The sequence below is a fragment of the Polistes fuscatus genome, unplaced genomic scaffold (genome assembly GCF_010416935.1).
Source record: "Polistes fuscatus isolate 324 unplaced genomic scaffold, CU_Pfus_HIC Scaffold23, whole genome shotgun sequence".
Taxonomy (NCBI): Eukaryota; Metazoa; Arthropoda; class Insecta; order Hymenoptera; family Vespidae; genus Polistes; species Polistes fuscatus.
This window is the reverse complement of record NW_025113100.1, coordinates 1,616,007-1,641,900: the sequence shown is the minus strand read 5'-3', so window position 1 is coordinate 1,641,900 and position 25,894 is coordinate 1,616,007. Positions and strand designations below refer to the sequence as shown.

Below are 25,894 nucleotides of genomic sequence, written 5' to 3'. Positions count from 1 at the left end.
TTAATATTATATAAATACATTTGATCTGCTTTAATGTTATCGGTATTATTTATACGGAATGTATAAGTATATTGTATTATATATATATTTGATTTACGTTATTGATGAAAAAATCAATATAATTCTACAATAGAAAAATAGTTAAATGATATAAAAATTATTTATAATACTGAAACACATAATACAGCTTTGGTTCATACATTTTCTTACGTTTTATATAAAAAAACTTCAGTAAAATCAGTAGTAAAAATATAATACGAGACGTAAGTAAAAAAGGACAATAAAAGTAGGAAAGTTATCGTATTAAATAGTCCCCTATCTTTCCTTCTCAAACGATCTAATTGTTGCTTGTTAATGGCAAGGATATTTTGAATCTCTTCCATTTCTCGTTCCAATTTTTCACGAATCTCCATCGTTAGTAACTTAGTTTTCAATAATCTGTTGACTCCTTCAACTCTTTCCAAAGATTTCTTTACTAGCTTGTCATATTGTAGAACCTAAATGATAAGAAAATATAGGTTATGTCATTAAATAATTTTTAATATATTTATAAGTTATTCATATGTTATATATACCCGTCTATTGTACGCATTTTGATACTCGCACGATGTTCCTTCGTAATCATTTCTTACAATCTTAGTTATTTTTGATATAAGCTCTCTAATTTCACTTGAAGGCTCCATTTTTAATAACAAGTAAAAAATAATCAGTTTCGCACTACTTAGGACAATGCACTACAAAAAGTGAGTTTACTGAATTACGTAGTACGTAATACGTATAGATAACTACGTAGGCCCGTTCCTATATTTTCTAGGATCCTAAACAAAATGAAAAAATGGAAACAGTTAATAAAACTTAATTTTAAAAGTTAATATGAAAAATATTTATCCGTATAAATATTAATTGATATAATAAGTAAGCAAAAATTAATCGAATTTCTTTTCTCAATTGTTTACGTTTTGCAGGACTTTTAATAACGCGGGGTTCCCTAGCCCATAGATACTACCCTACAACACACAACTACACATAACTATGTCACTATGACTAGTCGTTTTGTTATTGCGTAATAAAGTGCTGTTCTGTATACATAAAAATTGTTAATCACAGTGATATTTTTTAGTTAAGTAAAATATTTCATAAATAATTAAAATAAATATTAATCGAATTTTTAAAGTTTCTATTTAATATTTAATACTTATAATATTTATTATATTTATTCAGTGATTAAGGAAAAGTGACAGTATATATGGAATAAAATATAAAATGACACGAAGTACCGAACTTATTAAAACTGTTATAGAACGTATTAGTACATCTAATGGTTTTGGAAAGTGCATGAAAAACGTATGTATATTTCTCTTCTATCATAGATATTTAAATATCCAAGAATAATGATCAAGTTTCTACGCTATTTAGGTAAAAATACTTTCTGCAGGGGATGGTAATTGTAAAGCTGAATTCACTGTCTCCGATGAACATTTAAATTTAGGTGGCTCATTACATGGCGGTTTTACAGCAACTATTATCGACTGCATTTCAACTTATGCTTTGATGACACGTGGGACCGGTGCACCAGGAGTTTCTGTAAACATGAATATTTCGTAAGATATTTCACTTTTATGTTAATTACAATATTTAGGAGTACGTAGACAAAGATTTGTAACTTGTACATTGATATGTATTATTTGCATCGTCATCTAATCTTAGTTTCGTCTTTGATTATTCGCTTTATACTATGCGTATTCTGTTAGATTAGATATACATTAATTTTGTTTTTTTAATAATAAGAGTTAATATAGAGTATAAAAATTGTAGAAAAGGGTTTATGTTTCCTTTTATTTATAAGATATATTTATCTAAAGTTTCTTCATTTTACATATGTCAATGGCACAGATACATGAAACCTGCATTTCCTGGCGAAGTGGTTGAAGTTGATGCTAAAACTATACGCGCTGGTCGTACTCTAGCATATCTTGCAGTAGATCTCACCAAAAATAATGGTAAAGATATTATTGCTAATGGAAAGCATATAAAATTTATCTTATAAAGAAATATCTAGGTTTTAGTAATTATTATGTAATATACTACATAAAGATATATACATAGATACTTAAAAGAAAAACATTCTTGTTCGTCTTGATGATATAATTTTCAGATTGAAAATGTATTTGTAAAGAATATATTGAAAGATTTTTAATAGATTAAAATTAATTTAAAGTCTAATCGAAACTATCTGCTGACGTTTATATTCAACACTTAATATAAGTCAATTTTATAAAAAGCGAAAAGAAAGATAAAAGATATGGAAAAGTATTTCTTTTTTTTTTTGTTTTCACACGTTTCTAATTCGCTTCACGTTTTAACTATCATCTTGACTATATTTACAATAAATGCATACAAATTTGGTCTCAATGAAAAGCACGTGCGAAATTTCAAAAGAAATGCATAGAAAAATACATTGAAAAATTATCTAACAAATAATATTACATTAATTCGTGTTAATTCAACGTTTTGGCATCGGACAATAACGATTTTAATTCGCTTATCCTCAGCGACAAAGAATTCGCGAATCTTTGTAGTTTTTCAGATTTCTCTTCAACCTCCTCTAACATTTTTTCCAAATAATCTATTTTCTTGCTATCTTTGGGAGAAATTTCTTGTAATTCTAGATCGTTATGCTCGGGCGACAAATATTTGGCAGCGTTTCGTCGGAAACGTGATATGGTGTTACTGTTGTCCTCGCAATTGTCACAGCAATCGGACCACATGCTTAAATCTAAATATGGTATATTATCGCAAGAGGTAAACTTGTTATCATTGTCATTTGGTAATAGAAAGACATTAGGTTGAATGCGATCAATTTTATCGCCATTATCGCAAAGTATTCTTGCCAAGGTAACTTGTTGTATCTGGGCTAATTGTTCAGGTCGGAAATTCGAGGGATTTTCGTACCAAAATCTATCACCGTTTCTAATTCGACGAAATTGTTCTATTAGGAGGCATTGAAAGAGAGGACCGACCTTCGCATCGGGAAGTTGATCCTCGAGAATACCACCAACCCATACATCTATGTTACCAGGATGTCCATAGAGTTCACGAAGTTTTTGTCGTACTTTAGAATCTCTTATATCAACGACTAAATCATCGAAAGTTTCTACGTGGGTCAAGTTGCAGTATTTTCGCCATTCCAAGTAACCTGGGATACCATGATCTCGTGAACGTTGAATATTCATAGCAGCTAGATCCAAGGCTACTGCGTGAGCCGTACGAAAGAGTTGTTCGGTCAATTCAACGTTCAGATTTTGTTCAGGTAATTTAAGTTTAGCTGCTGTAGCATACATTCCTCTTATCAAAGGATCAACGCCACCTTCTTCAACTAATCGCCATGGTGCGAAGAAAGCATCGCGTAAAGGTAGAGCACCTTGTGGAATAGATTGAAAAGATTCGTTTAATCGTTCTAAACGTGGTTGAATCAAGGAATGACCGAAACGTAGGGCTGCCGTTGCAAAAACATTCGATATACTCGCATCCAAATCAGGATCGTATCTTTTGTAAGGTCCTAAAAGTTTGTCAGTTGTATTACCCAATGCAATTGGTATCCAATGTTGGAAAGTAATATGTTGCATCTCGGCACCCACAATTCTTCTCGCTTCTTGATACAACTTTTCACCGTTCCAATGTGGATTTAATTCGCGTAATCGACGAGCTATTCTATTGTGTTCTCGTAGCCATATCGTATGCATCGCTAATAAACCTACTTGCTCGTTAGCACGAATATCGCCAGCGACGAAACAATTGATAGAACTTTCTAAAGGATTTCTACGACAGTCGACGAATTGACCAGAAGCATAAGGAAGCAAAGCTTTGCGACCTGGAAATATTGAACCTTCTCGTAATAATCCATGATTCGTTGTTAGATCTCGAAGATCTCGAGCGAGTTCGTCATCGTAACCGTAAACTTGTGAAGCATCTAAATAGCTGGTAAGTTGGTTCAATTGTTCACGAGGCATTAGATGACCCCATAATAAGCTTGTTTCTCCGGAACCACAAACGGCACTGGTCCTAACGAAATCGATGCATCTTCTATTGTTTATACGAGGATCACCGGGTGGTACTTCCATGGGAAAACATGGTGCAGCATTTTCACAAGATTTTTTACAATCTATACCATCCCAAGATTCACTAGATACGGATGGTAGAGCATGATCGAGATCGTGATCCAAAAATTGTCCCCATTGCATCACCATATGAGTGATTCTATCATCGGAAGTGATGTCATGCGTTGATATCAAGGTAGTCGAAACGAGACGAGCTGCTGGTTTTGGATATCCGTAATAACGACGATCTTTTTGCCATCCTATTGGCATAGAAAATCCATTCTCGTAAATAGGTTGGAGAATTCTTCGAAATCCTGTATACGATGAACCCCAAGTTGGATGCCTAAGATTATTACAACTACCGTCTATACTGCGATACTTGTGATGAAAACATATATTCGTACAATTCTTCTGACTCCTATGACCAGTACATCCAGATAATCTTTCGATTTCTCGTACCTATAAATCAATAATATTACCTCTTGTTATATATATGTCGTAAAAATCTATGTACGTGAATACTTAAGATAGTACCTGGTCGGATGTTAGGATTTCTTCGTAACGAAATTCATCAGTAACGTTGGTAGCTACACCAGAATTAACCATACGTCGAATATTAACAAGTGTTCTTTCGAAGAGTTCTGCTGGTCTAGCAGCAGCACGTCCAATTGCATTTGGAAATCGTGCAACTCGAAAAGGATCGACTCGTCGAGATGTACCGTCGCTGTTGAACAAACTTTCCAAGGTCTTATTGATGGCCCTATCTATTTCTTCTGAAGCATCCTTGAACGCTCTTATAACGAGCGCATCTATCGTTCCCACTTGACGAACACGAACGAGAGCTTGAGCGGTTGCACGTCCGTAATCGTTTACGGCCGAACATTCGTATCTATTTTTGATAAAATGTGCATGCATATAGAAGTTCGAGGCTAACAGTGAGAGGAAGAAAAATTCTAAATTAAATTGTTACCTTCCAGTATCTTGAGACGTCACGTTGTATATATAAAGACTACCAGCACGAGAAATACGAATACGAGCCCTATCACCTGAGAGAGTAGCACCATCCTTTTTCCATTGTATTAATGGTTTTGGTTCACCTTCGGCTCTGCAAGGTACTTCGACTATAGCTCCGGGTTCTGCTTCCATGTCGTGAGGTTGATAGGTCAATATCGGCGGACTGTATTCGCTAGGTATGACCTCGAGATCAGCGCTGGCCTCCGCGTAACCATTTGAATTGCTAGCACGACAGACGTATCTAGCTGAATCGGATTCTTTAGCTGCTAGAATACGAAGTACCCTTCCATCATCTTCCACTAATATTCGTCCACCAGTAGAAACAAGTAGATCATCGGTCCACCATTGTACAACAGGTCGAGGATAACCCTCGGGTTTGCATACGAATGAAACATCCGATCCAGCTGTTATAGTCTGCGATTCTGGCAATTGACTAAATCTCAATGACGAAGAGATTACCAAAGCTCTAGCTTTTCTCGATTTAGTCGAACCCATGTCGCTACTAGCTATACATTCATATTCCCCAGTATCTTCCTCGGTGACATCAGCAATTACTAAAGTACCATCGTCTCTAACAGAGAATCGTTCACCATCTACATAAAGTTCGTTGGAGTCTCTCATCCACGTTACTTCTGGTTCCGGATCTCCTATCACTCGACAAGTAAACGTTACCGTATCACCGATCTTAACTTCGGTATCTTCCGGACCCTCCATTATACGTGGTTTTGCTAAAAAGAAAAATCAAACAATGACCATCTTTAGAAATGTTATAAAATAATTCGATCGAATTTGTAAATGTAAAAAACTATTACTCAACTGCAATGAAAATCTCTGCTGGTCATAGTTTTCAACGATTTACCCTTCATCTCGTTAGGATATTGACATATAGCAGCCATTTCATCGGTTGGTCTTTTTTCTAATCTCTCAACCAACCAAAGTAGATTGCAATCGCAAACGAGTTCATTGCTGTCGAGACGAAGACGTGTCATCGGGCCAACGTTTTTAAATGCATCAGCAGGAAGTCGTTGTAACATGTTGTTGTAAAGGAAGAGACGTTCCAACGATGGCAAATTATTGAAAGTACCTTTGGCTATGTTCGTTAGACGATTGTCGTGTAGATAAAGTTGTTCTAATTTCGGTAAATGAGCGAAAGCATTGCTCGACAAATCCTCTATACGATTCTTGTACAATGAAAGGATTCGTAAATTGGCTGCACCATCGAATGCATATGCCGGTATATGTTTAATATGATTATCGTTCAATAGTAGCGTGTGCAAATGCTTCAAACCGTGAAACGTTCCAGCTCGTAGTTCCGCTATATTGTTGAATCTTAAATCCCTGAAAACGAGCAAGGTCATGGTTGGAGTAAAATGAAGGAAGGGGTGTGCCAGGACAATGTCGGGGATTACTATTTCTATTCATTTACGGATCATTTGTTACGAATACTCGCATGATAATGACGTTAAACGATTACCAGGCAATCTACGACCTATGACCAACCCAGCCAGTGATCGCAATTATCAAAAGTCATCGTTAATTATAACTTACGAGGCTTTTAGAAAAGAATGAATTTTTGAAAAATTGTCAAAGTGTTAGAAACGCAACCAGATAAATGTTTTATAAATGCAATCTTCTTACACGAGTACGTGTATGCAATAGCATGGTAGATATATGACAATATAACTGATATGACAGTGATCGAAGGACGATAAAAACGGAGATACAAATGTTTGCTCTTCGATTTATAAATAAGAGGATCAAGGAAGATAATAGAGATAACCTGATAAGTTATTTATAATAAAAATCTAATCGATCATGTACTTAAATAAGATCTTATGGGTTTAAAGATATGATGTTTCATTGACCTAACTGATTGCATTCATTGCAAAAGTCAACTTTTTTCTTTTCAATATTAATTCGACATGATCAACGATGTTTAACTGATAGGATGTTATAATGAAAAGATAGAGAAAAAGAGAATAGGAATGATGATCGGCGAACATACAGAAATAGCGAACACAGTAGGCAACGTATCAAATTTAACGACGGTTCTTCGTCACTTCTCGAAATAACACGTTCATTGTTCCTCCATCAGTTTCGTTTTTTCTTTTTAATTTTTTAATAGACAATTTTATTCGATATTTAATATAATTAATAATAATTTAACAAGAGACTAGATTCACCGACGATTTAATATTGCAGTAAATCTTATTTTACGAAAAAAATCAATGATGTAATCTACAAAAGAAGGCTCATAAATATTTTACTACACATTGGAGATAACGAATACTGGTATGTTAAACGATCAAATCTAACATAAATGATAATAATAATATATATACATATATATGTGTGAATGTGTATATGTAGGATCAGTTTTTTACTGCGATAATTAAAATTAGGATAAATACTTGAGATAAGATAAACTTGTTATTAATGTTATAGATATATATATATATTTTTATAATAATATAGAATGCCAGTTCTATATGCTGAGAATAAAGAATAAATATAAATTATATTTAAATCGTGATTCGTTAATTTTTTATATAATCATCTATTCTTTTGGAACATATTTATTAAACGAATGAAAATATATTTCGTTGTAATAAAGAATACTGTAAATAACGAATACGATATATTTTGTTAATATTTAATTAATTAGAACTAACACGATGAATTATTTTCCTAATGATCTAACAATTTAACAACGAAATGAAGAATATCACTTACAGATCCGTAGTATTGGCCGGTACTCTTGGTACGCGAGTAAGTTTCTGAAACATACATTTGACGGTTTTCTTTAAGCACATGCACTTGATCGGACATTCTGGTGGTCCGTGTTGTTGGTTGATGTGTCTTCTTTCAGCAACGACGTTTTGTAAGATCGAACACGACAGCACGATCAGAAATAAATAAGATGAAAATAAACGAAGGATATAAAGTTTCCTCATGATCGTATTCGTTGAATATTATATTAGATTAAACAATTCGGTAATAACAATAACTCGATGATAATAATGACGATGATGATGATGATGATGATGACGATGATGATAATACAGGTTCCACAATTATGTTCATCGAATTCGAAGAAGAATAGGAAAAGGAGAAGAAGAAGGAGAAGAAGAAGAAGAAAAAGAATAATAAGAAAGGATACGCAACTTTCTCTCTTGCGTGTATCCTTTCACGTATGAAGATAATATCCCTTTCTCTCTTCCTCCTCCTGTTCCTCCTCTCTTCTTTTGATTATTATTCTTTTTATTCTTGGTTCGTTTGAAACGAAAGTTAATTCCCCACTTATGGGCTCGTCCTCGTTGCCGTCGTCGTGATCGTTGTGCACTACGAGACGAGCCGATACTGAGAGAAAGAGAGATTCCTGTGAGACGAACGGTGGTGGCGTCGTCGTTGCTCAACAGAGACCAAAGAAAGAAAAAGAGAAAGAAAAAGATAGTTAGATGGGGAACGATCAAGAAAGAGGGAGAAGGAAAAAGCACGCGGTGGCTGGCTTGCTTGCTTGCTTGCTGTTTGCTGCTAGCTCGTTTGCTATGCCTTACAACCAACCAACCACACAAACTCAGTTGGATTCTGCTTGCTTCTGCAGCACGAGGAACTCCGGTCCCAAAGCGTTCCGCTTCGAACCTTCCTCTCACTCTTTTTTCTTCCTTCGATCTCTCTCTCTCTCTCTCTCTCTCTCTTATTCTGATTCCCTTTTTCTCTTTTTCATCTCTCTTTCTTCGTTACTCTTTAGAACCTCCCACCGACCCACAACGTTCCTTCCAACTAGCCGACGCCCGCTACTCCTGTGCTACGAGTTCCCCTTTTCCACCTACAGGGTGTCCGAATAACCCAGGCTCTCTCTTTCTTTAACCCATTTGTTTATTATTCATTCAAGGTAAAAGTCATATTATATATTTCATACGATCTCAATGATTTTTTTCTATTTTATTTAACGTTAAATATTGTTTCAACGAGCAAAAGATTATTATTTGAAATATTTTCTACGTGTTTTAAGAATTTCTTTTATATATGCGTTTTCATATATGCAAACGGGTTAATTGTTTTTATAAGATCATTTTGTAATACTTTAAAAGTAATCAGGATTAATTTTTCATCAATTTATGTTAGTGTTCTCTTATGTTTGAATGATGTGATGTTCAATTTTAAAATTCGATAAACTAGACTAACGAAATTATTTTCCAAATAACAAAAAAAAAACAATTTTACCATTCGTGTAATTAATTTGTTGCAATAGTTTAGTATTCAAAATGATTTAAATTATTTTGTAGAAGTCTTTCCAGAAGTTTTCTCTTGACCTTGGACAAAGTGTAATCATATAGCTTGTAAATGTGCAATGGAAATGCAGTAATGCAAAATTTCAACCGGTTGAGTATTGGAAAAGATTTTAATTTTAAGAAAATATATTTTTTAATACGAATATACGATATAAATTTATGAATTACGTAAGTTGAAGTTTAAGAACATAAAGGGACAGTGAATTACGGTTAATATTGGTATGACGAAAGCGAAAGTGACGTGTGGGATGATATGCATGTGGTATATATAAACGAATGCTATTTTCCTTTTAATAAAGAACAGCTGTATCCCTTGTAAACAATGAAGTTCTATTTTCCATATAGAACAAAAAATGTTCGTAGCTGTTTATACGTAAAAATATGATGTACATCTAATTATACGTATGTGCATAAAAACAAGAAGAAGAAGAAGAAGAAGAAAAAAGAAATATAAAGTCGAGAAATTCTCATAAACGCAAATCAGGATGATGCGTCGTTAATATAAAAAGAGGAGGAGAAAAAGGGGGCTACAAAAAAGATAGGCGGGAGGAACTCGTTAGAAAATGGAATAACTGGTTGAACGATATTGCGAATATTCGTTGTCCGTGAATGAGGAGATACACATTTTAGATTAGACATTATGCCGCAGATATTACACAGAGAGAACATGATGAGTAAGAACGTGTACATCTATATATATATATATATGCGTGTGTGTGCGTGAAACTAGAGTTTCGTTGACCCTATTATAACCCACTCTGACCACTCATAAGTCTGACTCTTTTGCCGGTAGAATCTAACGAAGCCGACAATGAACATTTGAAATTTGTTTGCCGGCAAAGCAAAAGAATTACTGACCCCCGTCGTCGTTCGGTTCTTTATTTTTATTTTATTTCTTTTTTCTCTCTCTCTCTCTTTCTTTGGTCGTATGACTCAACTCGAAAGTACATATTTACAGAAAAATTTTCTACGTTCCTACTTTATTTTTCATCGTTGGTTGCCACGAAGAAAGAAACGGTGTAATATTCAAAAATAAAATAAAATAAAATAAAAAGGTAACGTTATTTGTCGGAGTGTGATATATATGTTAGAAATTTGGTGGATTACGTATGAAGAATATGGCGACGGTGATCGTCATCGTGTATAAATTATCCATGATTACATAGTACCACGAAGCCAATATTGAAAAGAAGACACGCGTATGTGTATATATATATATATATATGCGTGTATAATGTATACTTAAATCGTGTGGTCAGGATAATGATGATTATAGCAATATATCGGTAGTGATGATATACCACAACGTTACCTAAAATGGTAAATTCGTATGGTCATCTTAAATGTGTCTGACAAATTACGAGATTTAACGGAACATAATTTCTACAACGCGTATATCTAAACGTCTACGAAATAATTAAATAATAAAATAATAATAATTTAATTTAATAGTCGCATATTGAGAAGCTCGAGTACTGCGAAAGCATCGAAAAATATTGAATAAAATTTAATAGAATTATTTTTATACAATATAAAAATGTTTCATCGTTTTATTGAATTATATTTTTAAAAATGTAACAAGTTTCTTCGAATAGATGCCATGTTATATGTTTTGTAATAAGATCTGTGTACGCGGCATTATTATTTACCAGATTCCAAGGAAACCGTAGCAAAATACTGTAATCCGTAACGGGCTAACTTAGCAGTACGATGCATAGACTGACGCTTGAGTAAAGTAAATGTACCTAACAACTCGTCTTCGATAATGTTAAAGTCATGGCACTCTATCATATGTATGCAATGTGTGCTGTATAGCTGGTGTATATGGTAAAGGAGTGTAACAGTGGTTAAACCCCTCTTTCTCGCATCTCATCCATCTCACGGGTTTAACAGAAATAGCTCCTGACTCAATATTTAGGCAGCAGCACCGATTTCCTCTTGTGGTGGGTTTTATCCTCAACTGTATTTTCAATCTTTACAATTTTATAATATTATTATTATTATTATTAGAAAAATATTGAAAACAATAAAAATTTGTATTCAGGTACGCGTAGAAAAGTTTCGTTTTTTCAAGAAAATAACGTTATATTACAGAAAAATAAATTCTTAGAAGGTCTTTATCTCACGAAGTACCCAAACAAATAAACTCAGTGGACAAAAAGTTGTTCGTACCGTTAGTTTAATCTTTGCAAGATTACGAACGAAAAGAACTGTAAACAATGGTGACTAAGTTTTTCAAGATCGAACTTTATATATGTATCTGAGATTCCTTGTTTTTAGTAAACAAAATATGAGACAGTTATAGTTCAACCGTCTTAGTGAAAGCAACTCGGATCCAACGTGTAATTCATTAAAATATTATTCATCCTACAATTATTTAAAACGATTTTTAATGAATTATTCGTTAATAACGTTCGTTCAACAAATTGATTTCTATATTTATTATCGTTTTATCTTATAATCAAAATTAATTTTCTCTTACAGGTAAAAAATAAAAAATAAATTAATAATTAAAATAATAATGCAAACAAAAGTATATGTTCACTTTGAATAGAAATTTATTTAAGTATTTCTTAAGTTCTTAATGCTAAAGATAATTCTAGGACGAGGATAAATAAAATGTTCTTAATTCTAATCGTTATACTCGTATTATTTTTTTTTTTTTTAATTATAAATTATTATTATGTTTTATAATTAACTTAAGAGGGGGAGTATGTATACATATATGTATATATATATATGTAATTTGTATATATACAATACAATTTTATTTGTTTGTCCTTATATACTTAATACACACACACATATGTGGATGCAATGTATGTAATATACATACTCATCCATAAAAAATTAAATGACAACGACACGCGTGACCGATTAGAACGCACCTCTTTTATTATTCTTAATACAACCATACTTGCTTGCTTGCTTACTTGCATACATGCATGCGTGCATGCATGCATGCACGCATGGTCGATTATAAATGAAATGAAAAAGAATGACTACTACATCGTGACTTGCGTTCGAATTTGTACTTAAAATTCATGCGTCTCGTTGCCTCTGTTTTTTTTTTTTTTTATTTCAACGACTTACACACGACAGTTTTATTTTTTTTATTTTTTGCGTAATTATATGATTGATTATTTATTCACTATTATTGATACATAGTATCCATATTGTCGACTTAACTTTTTCGTCGAGTTTCAAAGACGAAGGGGAAGAAAAAGGAAAAGAAATCCGTTTGAAATTTCTTTAACGCACATCGATCCCTTATTATATTATTTAAACTTGATTAATAATTTTTTGATATGAAAATATATTTTGCTAAACGTGGCCGAAAATGATTCTCCTTATTCTTTTTTTTTTTTTTTTTTTTTTTACGAAGACCGTTGTACACTCCCGATAAAACAAAAAGAAAATAAAAGAAAGGATGGAAAGATGATGATAATAAAAAGAAGAAGAAGAAGTAAGTGATAAATAATTAAGAATTTTAAATTATAAAAAAAAGAAAAGAAAAAAAGACTAAAAATAAAAGTTATTAGAGATATACTCAAAATTAAATTGATCGTACAATTCATGATTCTTCACATGCTAATCATTGTAATACTAAATAATTGTAATATAACATGTAAGTCAGTGATTATTTACAATTCCGTTAATTAAAAGAGACATATTTTGTAATAATTATTATATTACTTTGTAATTTTAATTATAGGAAGGAATTGCATAACGTCATTGATCGTGATTATTATTATTTTGCAAAACGAAACGATATTTTATAACAAATATGGATCTCGAGATGCCACGTTGACACATATTTCAAATGAAACGTCGTACTTTCTAAATTGTTCAAATTATGCATACGCAATACGCATACACTGACACGCAGAGATACTATGATCGTAGTTTAGTTAAATGAGTTAAAACGTAATAAAAAGAGCTAGTGCCACCAACGTAGAAATCGTTTATATTTTTCCTAAGATTTATTCTCCCCTCCCCTTCTCTCACTCTTTCTCTATGACCTCATCATTCGTAAGGATTAACAACGTGGACAGTTAAGCTACTAGCTCGTTGGAAAAAAACACAATATCTTTTTAATCTATATATATATATCTATATAAGCGAACGTATTTAAATGGGAATTCATATAACGAGGAACAACGTCATCGTAAAGATTGGCCACCGATCGTTGGAATCGAACAAGGATGAAACGATATTATTTAAAAAAATGTTTTTTTCAACTCTTTCGTTATATTTACAACAAACAGGCAAAACGCGTAATGTAGGGATTAAACGCGTTTCTTTTCTCAGTTTCATCTTCGTTTCCTGTACCCATGAAAAATACGACCGGATGATATATTTATATTTATATTATATTTATACTATTATTATTATTATTAATATTATTATTATTATTATTATTATTATCATAATTATTTTCGTAAAAAATATTTCTACCTAAAAAAAGCTCGTGCCGCTTTCGAGCAAGGAAAAATTCATTTTATCTTTCTCAACGACAATGATATCGACGCGTGACAAACAAAATAACCAAGCGCCGATTCCGAACCGAGCCGAATGATGACGACGACGACGACGAACGTGGTCATCGCGAAGAAGAAGAATTTTTCCAATAATAAATTATTTCATTCTTCTTTGCAAAGTCGATCTCTTGGAGTCGTTGCCACGACCGGAAACATCCACTCACGCTAATTTCATGTATATGGTCCGATCCCTCATCTTGCAATGCTTCAATTCTCTCAATGCTCGTTGGGCTTCGCTAGGTGAAGAAAATGCTACGCGTGCGTCACCCGTAGGCATACCTCTTTCATTGTAACGTCTTATAACGTTTTCCCGTTTAACGTCGAAATCACCGAAAAAGTCAATTATTTCGTTAATGTCTGCCTTGAATGGCACATTCTCTAAAGAAAGAACGCAACCGGGTTTTCCGAAACCCTCGACGTAGTCCATCGAACCAGGATGACGACCTAACATATGTCTCGGTATACCCATCAAACCTGGTGGACACCTGGGACCAAATGCCGAATTACCAAAACGCGCCATGTGATTTTGCATGGGTCCGGCAAATCTTGGCCGTGCGTCCTGCGGTGGTGGATAATGCTGTTGTTGCTGTTGTTGCTGCTGGGCCTCTATCAATTGGGGATCGGTCATTTCGAGAGTCTCCAACATGTGAACTCGCGGTATGAGCTCGATCGTTGGTATGTTCTTACCAAAAGGCACACCATTTTTCGCCGTTGCCCTAAGTGCTTCGTCGGTAGTTTCGAATTCGCAAAAACAATCGCCGGTGGGTTTACCGTTCTGATTCAATATCATATGCGTTCGTCGTGGTACTATTCCGATATCGGAAAAATAATCGTGAACGTCTCGGTCCAACGTTTGGAATGACAAACCACGCATGATTATACAATCCGAGGTAGTATTTTGGCTCATTCCGTTTTCATGTTCCCGTTTCGCTTGTGCAAACTTATCTTCGGAAATGGCTGTCGCAGTTACCTGTTTGTTACCAATCTTCAAAGAAGTACCGAGAGACGATTTAGCGTCTTCTAATCTAGCGAATTGCACATATGCCACGTAATGCGTACTCCCGGATTCCTTGATATTCGTAATAAAAAGGTCATTTATCTTCCAGTCGTGGAACAATTTGGCTATGTCCATCTCTTTGGTGAACGACGGTAGATCAGTCAAAAGAATGCAAGTAGACGTTCTGACATCGGCTTCGTCTTCTTTATCCGGTGCATAAGAATCTGCAGCTTTATCAAAAATGCTCTCGTCTAAATGAAGAACTTCAACTTCGGAACCGCGAACGTATCTTGGGATTGATAAAGCAACTTCCTTACCTTCCGCTTTGCTAAACTTGATATATGCAATGCCGACTCGATTACCATGATTATCATTGATCAATTTTAAACCATCTTTTCTGATAAAGATACCTTGAAATGCGTGTCTTACGTCCGTGTACGTGGCATTCAATGGCATATTACGTACTTCTACGCAATAACCGCTAGAGCTAGATTTATTATCATTAGAAAATCTCGAGGAACTGTTGGAATTTCGTCCGGACGTTTGCCGATCTGGACCATTTTCAAAGTTACCATATTGCGAAACGGCAGCCGAGGCAACAGCTTGGAAAGCATGTGGATTACGACGACCCTCTAATTCCTGTACTTTGCTCAAAAAAACGCTATTAGGTCTTAGACCGGGTCTACAATTGATGGCACCGTTATTGGCTCCGTACATGCCAGCATCCTGTGATCCAAATTGGTTCGCTCTACCTGGAAATCTGACTTGATCCATTCTGCCCTGATCGTTTTGACTCCAAGGTTCTTTCGGACGATTTAAATTACCCATACCGCTGTTGAGGTTTGGCAGGGACGCGTTAGCTAAGTTTGGAGGAAGCGAATTCATGCCGACCGCATGGCCGGTTAATGTCTGAACATGAGGCTGCATAAGATTTCCGACACCGTTCAAACCGTTCAAGGAGAACTGATTCGATTGTAGCAATGATTGCTGTCCTAGAACGGAATTACCAAAGGTCATGGATCGTTGCTCGCCATCTTGCGACAAAGCGGCCACGCCCGCTCCTAAAATTCCCGGTGTTAAAAGGGTTGCTTGCATTTGGGTCTGAGGTGGTACTTCCCATATACCATTTTCAACGATAGGAGGTTTCTTCACGGAACCACCACCGCCACCGCCGCCGCCACCGCCACCGCCACCAGACGCGGATTTATTATCTTTGTGAAATTGTCCTACGCATACTACGTCATTGTTATCGTCGTCTGTAGCATCTTTGCGACGTTCTCCGGTCGAATTACGTTTAACGTCCCTATCCCTAGAACGCGTACGATCGCGCGATCTGGAACGATCGCGACGACGACGTCTGTCGCGACGATCGCGTTCCCTGTCTCTCGATCTGCTTCTGTCTCGACGTCTACGATCGCGATTTCTATCCCTGTCACGTCTATCCCGATCCCTGTCACGATCTCGCGAACGTGACCTATCTCTCGATCTCGATCTATCGCGTCTTTCCTTTCGATCCTTACTCGATTCGCTGTCATTGTCCTTTTCCCTTCTATCGTTCGGTGATGCAGGCTTAGCAGAAACTACTGGAGTTGGTACTGCAACCGGTGGTGCTGCCGCTGCCGCTGTCTGTATAAACGATTGAAGGTGCAACGTTTGTTGTCTCGCCGCTTCGATCACCTTCTGCATTTCCGTGCGCGAACTTAGCAACAGCTTTATTTTCATCTCCTTGATCTTACCCCCATCTTGCATCATCGCCTGCCGTGCATCCTCGTCCGTGCTGCAAGTTTGATCATCAAGTTTCTCGATTAGTTCGAAAACATTATTCCGAACTCTCTTCTTATTATATTATGCATCTACAACGCGTTTAGAAAATTGCCCGACCGACCAAAAATAGAACGATAAAATAATCTTTTCTAGAAAATATTTTAACGGGTCTTTTCCGGCGTTCCAATAACAAACTCATTTTATTACCTGAACGCTATAAACGCGTCTCCCAGTTCGCCACCGACAATATGTACTCCACCTTCCGGTATACTGAGCCCTCTGAAAAATTGGCGGATGTCCAAAGCGTTGGCAGACCATGCTAGATTCTGTAGTCTTATTATCACACTCATTTTTGGTAGATCTTTTATTTTTTTCAAGTATCTGCAACCGAACGTATACGTGACAATTAGAACAAGAAAGGGAATATTTTTGTTTTTTTTTTTGTTGTCGTTCAAGTTAGAAACTATAATTCAAATATCGATATTTAATCAATCTGAAAAATTGTTGCGAGAAAAGGAGGATGATAATACAGAGAGTGCGGAATTTGTCTTGTTTATCTCTCACGATTGTTTTATTCATTAGAATATATATCATATCATAACTACATTCAATTTAATACACTAAAACGCATATAATAAAAAATATTACGGAACAGTTGTTCGAATCATTTGTACAGCACAATAGTAATTAATAACATTTAACATCTTACAACGAAACTAATAATACTAATAGCTGAATACTTTACCTAGAACAATATCTGAAAGGCATACACGTAAGAGGGGGGGGACCATAAAACACGCATTTAAATTATATAGAATACTGTCGTCGATCGATATTCGCAACGGCTGACGAAAATCCGATTTTAAAATAGAACTATTGGATAAAGACAAATATTTGACTATCATAATTTATATATTTCGGAAATAAAATAATAGAAAATTTATTGATCGGGAATAATATCGTAACAATATCTTTAAAAACCATTGTCATTCGGATAGAATAATAAAACGAGGTATTTTTAGTTGATACGTAGAAAACGGATAGTATTCTTTATTATTTCAATAGAATTCCATTGGCACCAATGAATCTTCGGTAATTTCAATTGGTATGTGTGCTGCTGACATAAGGCAGCAGCAGCAACACAGGACAGGTATAGAAATGCGCCCACGCAACGTTTATGCTACTTTGTAGGTACTATCAATAACATCTTTTACAATGATTTAAGTTTCTATGCGTGTTATTTCGGATTTCGATAGGAATTTCAAGTGATAAATTATCTTAAAAAAACATTCTAGAAGATCAAATAATTGAATTTAATTCGTATGGGCTTGTCAAAAGATAATATCCAATAAATGCGTATACTGATTATCTACATTACCAACAAAACCTTTTTAATTGTATAACTGTTCTTTGTATCGTACTAACGATTGAATTTTCTAAGTGTTTTATCATGTTTCATTGCTTAACTTCAATCATTTTCTTATTCACCGTGTGTGTATGTGTATGTGTGTGTGTACAGAAATAATTCTTATCTTTAGATAGATTTAAACAAGAAGTAATAAAACGTCTTGCATCATAATTTTTTTTGTTTTATTTCTTTAAGTAACGTGTACCAGGAAATAATTCATGTTAATTATAATAAATATTGTATTAAATATATGCCACAAAGCAAATACTGCATAATTTGTATAAATTAATTCTTATTATCATATCTGATTAAATATATACAACGAATGATTCGATAATCAACATGATTACGATCGATTAATGAATCGAGTTAATAGACTTGTTATCTCCATACGATTTAATCGTGGATAAGAAAAGTTAATTATTCAATTATCCTTGGTGTAAGACAAGTGTTGCAGCTTAGAACCATTGAAGATGAACTCTGGTCCGTATGGATCGCAGCACGATTGCATAGAATTCTTTCAACTATTTTATCCAAGTCGTATTATCACCATCACCATCACCAATCACCATCATCGTCATCGTCATCGTCATCAGCGAATTTAAAACGAAACCATCGTGTAAACGTACACCGTATACGTTCACAGAATAAAATGAGAAAAGATGCAGAATATGCAGAAAAGATATAATTCCTTCTCGAACAAAATTCTGAATGGAAATCGTTCTATCGGATATTTGTATTAACAATTATATTCATTTGTAAATTAAATTCGTTAGAGAGAGAAAAAAAAAAAGGAAAATGAAATTGGCAGAGAGTAATTGTTGAATTAAGTTTATTGATTCGCCGTAGGAGAGTTACTATAAATAAAACGTTTCATGATACCGAAACTTGAAAAATCACACGTAGAGAACACGTGCGCATGTGTACTTTAGTATTCGAAGTAGACGTCAATATATATTAGCAGCCTTTTTAAAATAGATTCTTAAAAGATGGAAGAATAGTAATAATAGTAGTAGAGTGTTTAACAAAACCAACACCACCAACTGCTCGGAGAATGGTCGAATCTCACCGACGAGTAGGGTAGATTTTTCTTTCTTCGTTGGTTGTGCGTTGCGTTAGCAGCCAATGTTCTTTATCATTCTCTAATACATTTTTATCTTTTTCTTCTTAGAAAACAAAAAAAGAAAACAACAAAATCTCGATTTCGATAAGAAGAGATATTTAAGAAAGAAGCAGGAAAACACACCGATGCGTCGAGTTCGATGCAGCAACGTTGAAAGAGATAAACTACCTTGATGGTTGTGTGTGTCGATGGTTATTAACGCAGTATTATCAACGTGAAGTATCTCTCTCATTTCTTGCGAGATGCATTATCCCATTTGTACCAAGAAGATTTGAATGCAAGAATAGAAAAGAAGAGAACGCATTGAGGGATCAGAAAATAACACAAAAAATAGAATAGTAATAATAATAATAATAATATTAATAATAATAATAATAGGAACGTATCAATGATCTTTTTCTTTCTTTCTTCATTTTTTAGCCCTTTGCACTCGAGGATGATTTTCCGCATATTTGGTGAATAAAATGACCGCTCATTTCATCGTATTCCATATTTATTGGATTCCGTAACTTTGAAAAGAATATTACATTTGAATTATAGTTTTAAATCGAGTGGTGACTCTTGAGTGCAAAGGGTTAACGAAGCAACGAATTATTGATTTCTATTGCAAAGTACACGAGAGCAAAAGAAATAAAAATTAAAATTAACATAAAAAGACATCAAAGGGGGGCTGGGTATAACAAAAATATCTCTTGGTAATATTTTAAAAGGAAACTTTTTTTCTCATTTATCGGAGACAGAGAAACAAACCCCATCATTTGAAAGTCGATCAAATGCTAAAATGCACGACGATTACTATAAATAGCATATCATACAGAAGAGGAGAAACTCGTTCGAGAAACGACGATGCTATTTAGTGAATAAGATGGAGAAATACGAAGGGGAAACCTGCAGATTCGATGGCGATGGAAGAAGAAGAAGACCGGTGTATGTTCAGGATTCCTTTGTGTCATCCCTTTGAGACTCGAACAGAAGACGATGATGATAGATCTTTCTTTCTTTCTTTCTTTCTTTTCTCTCTCTCTCTCTTTCTCTCAGTTGTCTCGATGAGGGTTAAAATCGTCAAAGAAAACCTTTCAACGAAACACGTTCCTAACGTTTACCGTTGTAGAAACATTGTCTCTCTCTTTCTTTCCCTTTTTCCCTTTTTATTAATGCACAAATAGCAAGAGATTGGGAGACAGGGGAAAGGAAATAAGATTTGGTTTTTTTTTTACTAATAAAACTCGTCTGAATAGGTTGAAACTAAAATTATTAAGTACAGAACGCATAATACAAATTTACTCAAATGCTCCTTTCGCATATTTTATGAAAGATATATGTGTGCGTGCATGTGAAAATATGTGCACGTTGGACTCGTCGAAAGTAAACCAACACCTTAGTCGAGAGAATGTATTGTAGAGCAACACGGTTTCCAGCATCGATTTTCGCACAGTCGTTTAATTTACTCAACCCCCCCTGTCCCTTCTCACCTACCTCCCCTATCCACTCCACCCTTTCATCCTCAATGTTCTATCTCCCTCTCTCTTCCATTCTTCACGCAGTATTTCATAATATTCAATCGCCAATAGTCCTCCATTGAACGTGAACATTTGTTATCATTTATTCTCGTATCAGAAAGCATTCAACTTTTTATTTAAAAATATATGACCTAGTAACCCTGTGACCCAATAAAAAAAGGACTTTATTTACTATTGTTTTATATGCACTGAGGAGAGACAAATACGGTATCGCATACACACATATGCTTAGATGTGTGTTTTTTAAGGTAACGTGTTTATATATAACATACGCGTATCGTGCGCACGCGTGCTCACACGGTTAAATATGTACATGCAAATTTACGTAATCGTATGTATGTGATACGTGTGTATATATAGATATATGTATTGCATATATATATGTATAAGGACGTATTGAGCCACGCATGCGCGTGCGCAAACAGCTGCGGTTTCATTCATGACGATAAATGGGGGGCGGGAATAAATCGATAAGGAAAGCAAAGATAATTATCATAATTTTTTATCTTTTTGTACTTTTTTACTTCGTTTTGTTTCCTGTTCTCCCTTGTTCGATAATAAAGAAATAATAATTAGACTTTTTTCAAGAGACTCGTGCACGAAGAGTACGTTGAAAAAGAAAAATTAAAGATCGCTGTTTTTACGATGAATTCACGAAGTTGAATTAAATACGCAAGATGACGTTCGATTATCGAACACCTTGATTGTAATCGATAACGCGTTTCCCCGTTCGATACATTCGATCATAATAAAATCAATGACAGGTAAATATCTCTTTCTCTCTCTCTCTCTCTCCCTTTCTTTCATTTTTCGACGATCTGAAACATGAAAAGATACGAACGTCGTTCGTCGCGACAAATTAAAGTTGTGTTTTATTAATTTATTTCTTTTTTATTTTCTTTTCTGTTTAGGGCAAATCATTAAAGTCGACGATTATTAAAGGAAAATGTCTACTCGTAGAAAGAAGAAGAATAAATATCTGTGTAACGGCAGCAGCATATTGTTTTTAAGGTTAGTCCATTTATACATTAGGATCATCCGACTTAAGAACGAATATTAAATGCAGAGCGTAATCCAGTAAATCTGGACACACCGTGCAGGCCATTGCATGAACTTTTTTTTCTGTTAAACCAAAATAATGACAAAGATAAACTTTGTCTTATCGATACAAGCACCATCGAATGACCTATTAAAAGTCTCTTCGGTTAAATAATACAGCATGGTATGTTTCCACATATAAACGTAGTTAAAATATTTATCAAGATATTAAAAAATAAAAAATAATTGTCACTATTCACGTAATCAATAATTTCACGATTAATATTGAACTATAGTCAAATGATTTGTCCGTTGAATTTGGAGACTGAAATAGGTAACGATGTATAAAGCACGATATCATATTAACACATTTCTTTCATCTAAATCATTCAATTCTATTCATTTCTAAAATTCAAATGCATATGCATATATAAGATCAGAATTTCTTGTTGATTGTAACCACAAAACAAGAACAGCGACAATAATAACATTAATAATAAGAAGGAACGCAAATAGATATTCAGATAATTCTAAGTCAAGATTATAATAATAATCTGTTGCTTTTTTACTTCGATGTAAAATTAATTAAGACAACGGCGAGACAGGAAAGATAATACACGTTGGTAAAACGTGAGATTCATTCATATAGGGTGTTATGCGTTTGTATATATAAGATATGTAAATATCCGATTTAAAAATGCTCTCGTACAAGATGACTCCCAGCTTGCAAGGACCTCTCGTAGAAAAACCAAACTTCGCAGCAGGCTAAGGACTGGCAAGATTAAGTTGCAGCAGACTTTCTTTCTCTCCGCTCTCATTTCTCCTTTTCTTTTCTTTTTTTACTCATCTTCCAAATAATGTCACTGAATAATTGTGTCACGTTAAAGTATCGCCATCATTTTCATAAATGTTGCAGTTTGATGATGGTCAACCATAGAGAAACGAATTGGATTAAAATTCCCAAAATTGATTTTATCCTATCCCTTAATTTAAGGGAATAATCATTTGTCTTAGTATTTTTTCCAAAATAAAATGCGAAACGATTAAAACATCTAAAGTTTTTATAATTTATAGCTTGATGTGTTTATCTCTCCATAATGAAATAATAGTTTAACTATATACTATATTAGAGCGCGATAGTTCTGTTATATATGCAAAAATATACGTGCTTTTGCATAGTTAATTCTATACAACCACCAGATAAAGTAGTTTTAATATAAATAAAGATAATCAGCGTTAAAGGAAAATTTTGAATGAAATTTAAAATGATCTCTGATATAGAATATAGAATAATAAGAACACGTACAAAGAATTAATAAATTATGTACTCAACAATTACCAACTTTGATCGAAGTTTTACTTCATTTCTAAAATATTTGTTATATAATAAATTTGATAAAAATAAAGAATTTCACATTTATGTCAATAAATATATTATCTTTGTCAACTTACCTGTATTTATTGTACATATGTTTTTTTTATATTTTTTTGTTTCATATATTTTTTTGTTATATCATATAATAAATACCTAGACCTACAATCTATGAAGTTTATATTTCAATAGATTTTGTTTAGACTTTGATCAAAGTTAAATAGCCTATAAGTAGACGACATAAAACTGTAATACTGATTAACATAATATTATACTAAATGAATGGTATATTTTTATATACCAAACAACATGCTCGAATATTCATAACTGCATGTCTTAAATTTACCCATAGAAAATAAGACTGTAATATATCTGATGCAGTTTAGATCGATAAATAAATAATCATTTGTTTTATATAAAGAAGAACAAAAAATTTATGAATTTAATAATCATGTTTGATATAAAAAATATTTGTTTATTCGAATAATATCAATCAAATTATTATGAAGTCAACATAATCTGATTGGATTTAGATGCTAAAAAATAAATGAAAAATCTTTTTCCTGTTGGAATAATGAAATAAATCTTTTGTTAATAAGTATTCTAAGTTCTTTGAGATAAAAACAAAAATTGTACGAATGTGACGAATATTCTTAATTCCTCCTATTATTCTAACCGGTGTTACTTACCAATTGTTTAAGAGTTTTTTTATTTTTAACAATAATTATATCATGTTATAAACTCATGTTTATGCGCATTTGTATATTCAGGGGATGAGCAGAAACATTAGAACAAACATATGTACATGTTTGTGGAAGATTCTCGAGAACATTAGAGGAACAAAGGTCCTCTAGTAAAATCACAACACTTCCCACCAGAATTAAGAACTAATTTTATTACATTACTTTGAAGTATTACCTTCGACTTCAGAAACTTGAGAAACTTCTTCTTTCTTCACTCACAGCTAAAAGGTACGACGAAAGATAAGAAGTCGATGAGAACAAAGATGACCGAGCAGGAAAGGGCCCATCAACGAAGGACAATGAAATGGAGAAGCAGAAAAGGAGTAGTTAACTGCGCCAAGTCATTGTAATAATGTCCACTGATGACGAATCTTTTCTTGCACCTAACACACACTGAGCTGCCTAAGATCCTGCAACACACACCATTTTTTCCACACTGTACCTAAACCGCACAGGGCAATCAGAAATTGTAGCTACCAATGTCTCCTTCGTTTCATTGTACATGTTAACGCTCTACTTACACTTGCGCTTCATTTTCAAATTAAAAAAAGGAATAGAAAAAAAACAAATTTTAAGTAAAAACTAGAAAAGTTACTGGTGTGTATTATGTCTCAGATATATAAATATTATTATAGATCTATTAATAATACAATTTATAAGACTCATTTCTTCAGTATTTTATGATAAACTATATTTTTCAAAATGTAAGCTATGATTTTATCTCTCAAATTAATCCTTTTGCAAATTAAATTCAAAAATAAAGCACAAAAATGATTCATATTTGAAATGAATTATTATCGTTTCAAGAATGATATATATATTCCTAAATTATCGATAGATAAATTTCAACGTCATTAAATTGTATTAGAGATATAAAAACTATTTTTTATCACGATCGTTACTTTATTATAAATTAAATAGTATAGATAGCTAGTGATATAAATGAAAAGTATTCATAAAAATACCTGAGTAGAAGGAGAGAGAGTGAGAGAGAGAGAAAGAGAGAGAGAGAGAGAGATGTGATACAACAGGAACTCTAATGCGTAAATTCATATACACTCGTAGAATGACCTAATAATATTGAGATCGATAACTAATTACACGAAGTGCATTATTTTCGTCCTAAAGTTAGACAAAATCTTATAATTGTATAATAAGATCGTAAACGAATGAGAAAATATCGATTTTTCTTTCAAGAAACAGGTAAATCTCCATTAGAAAAGCACGTCCGCCATTAAATAAGAACAAGAAGTTTCGATGGACGAAATGTAGAGATAAACATTGTTATGATAATTAAACTCACCAAACTTACTATGCGAGAAAATGATGGCTGTTACGAGAAGATAGTTGATATTTAGACTTCGTTAGAAATAAATAGCACAATAGAATTGATTTCCGTTCTCGAATATACGACCAACGATTTAACGTCAGCGTCCCATGGAATGACCGCGGTGGCCGTGTAAATGGCTACGAGAACCCCTATGCTAAATAACCGGAAAAGCATTTTCACTGTATACTTCCGGTATTTCGACTGACCAATAATAAAAAAGTAACGAAGTAAAAATGATTTTGATTGGATGTTATTCGACAAGTTGATGATTGATAAAAATATGAATATATGTTGTTATATACAACAATTAATAAATGAATTAATCAATAATATATTTGCATTTATCAGCAACGTAGATTTATATATTTATCAATCTTTGGTCCAAAATATTAAAGCATTATCAAGTTGCAGTTTAACCAACCACGGTGCATTTTTATTCTTTTTCATTGGTAACGATCGTTCATTAATCTCCGATCGTTGCACATGCGCATATGTTTCTTCGTAGTAAATATTTACTATTATGTAGATAGCACTATATTTACTACACGTGTTCATTCACTTTTTAGCCATGAATACAGCAACATCATAACAATACGTATCACAATTGTAAACTTTTAAAAATGCTTTTTATCTATGTAACGTAATTTGATCA

At 33.7% G+C, this 25,894-nt stretch overlaps 3 protein-coding genes and 1 long non-coding RNA gene across 6 annotated transcripts; 2 read left to right on the top strand and 2 right to left on the bottom strand.

Moving 5' to 3' along the window:
* Positions 1–146: 146 nt before the first annotated feature.
* On the bottom strand, positions 147–752 carry LOC122518212. The gene is made up of 2 exons (XM_043636988.1): positions 576–752; positions 147–497 (listed from the first exon to the last, which is right to left on the bottom strand). Exons 1-2 carry the CDS (start codon positions 681–683, stop codon positions 207–209), a joined length of 399 nt encoding a protein of 132 aa, XP_043492923.1. The 5' UTR covers positions 684–752; the 3' UTR covers positions 147–206.
* A 269-nt stretch (positions 753–1,021) lies between these two features.
* On the top strand, positions 1,022–2,207 carry LOC122518210 (acyl-coenzyme A thioesterase 13-like). 3 transcript variants are annotated; one of them, XM_043636985.1, is made up of 4 exons: positions 1,022–1,119; positions 1,222–1,344; positions 1,417–1,601; positions 1,894–2,207. In XM_043636985.1, exons 2-4 carry the CDS (start codon positions 1,264–1,266, stop codon positions 2,045–2,047), a joined length of 420 nt encoding a protein of 139 aa, XP_043492920.1. In that variant the 5' UTR covers positions 1,022–1,119; positions 1,222–1,263; the 3' UTR covers positions 2,048–2,207. The 3 variants fall into 3 exon arrangements, with proteins under 3 accessions (XP_043492920.1, XP_043492922.1, XP_043492919.1); XM_043636987.1 differs by lacking the exon at positions 1,022–1,119 and having other exon boundaries at positions 1,145–1,344; positions 1,417–1,441; positions 1,517–1,601; XM_043636984.1 differs by lacking the exon at positions 1,022–1,119 and having other exon boundaries at positions 1,145–1,344.
* A 150-nt stretch (positions 2,208–2,357) lies between these two features.
* Positions 2,358–24,123, bottom strand: LOC122518208 (peroxidasin; the record flags this gene model as incomplete). Its single annotated transcript, XM_043636982.1, has 6 exons — positions 2,358–4,556; positions 4,632–4,986; positions 5,068–5,839; positions 5,929–6,449; positions 7,845–7,888; positions 24,088–24,123. Coding segments are annotated over 6 exons (3,786 nt in total), but the record flags the coding sequence as incomplete, so codon positions are not given.
* LOC122518213 lies at positions 21,016–21,725 on the top strand. The gene is made up of 2 exons (XR_006304010.1): positions 21,016–21,523; positions 21,671–21,725. It is a non-coding gene; the product is annotated as an uncharacterized LOC122518213 (long non-coding RNA).
* Positions 24,124–25,894: the final 1,771 nt, after the last annotated feature.

Coding starts and splice junctions, on each gene's coding strand:
- LOC122518212 (XM_043636988.1), bottom strand. CDS start 683: ATGGAGCCTTCAAGTGAAATTAGAGAGCTTATATCAAAAATAACTAAG. Junction 498..575: donor AAAATGCGTACAATAGACGG/GTATATATAACA, acceptor CTTATCATTTAG/GTTCTACAATATGACAAGCT.
- LOC122518210 (XM_043636985.1), top strand. CDS start 1,264: ATGACACGAAGTACCGAACTTATTAAAACTGTTATAGAACGTATTAGT. Junction 1,345..1,416: donor TTGGAAAGTGCATGAAAAAC/GTATGTATATTT, acceptor TACGCTATTTAG/GTAAAAATACTTTCTGCAGG. Junction 1,602..1,893: donor TCTGTAAACATGAATATTTC/GTAAGATATTTC, acceptor TCAATGGCACAG/ATACATGAAACCTGCATTTC.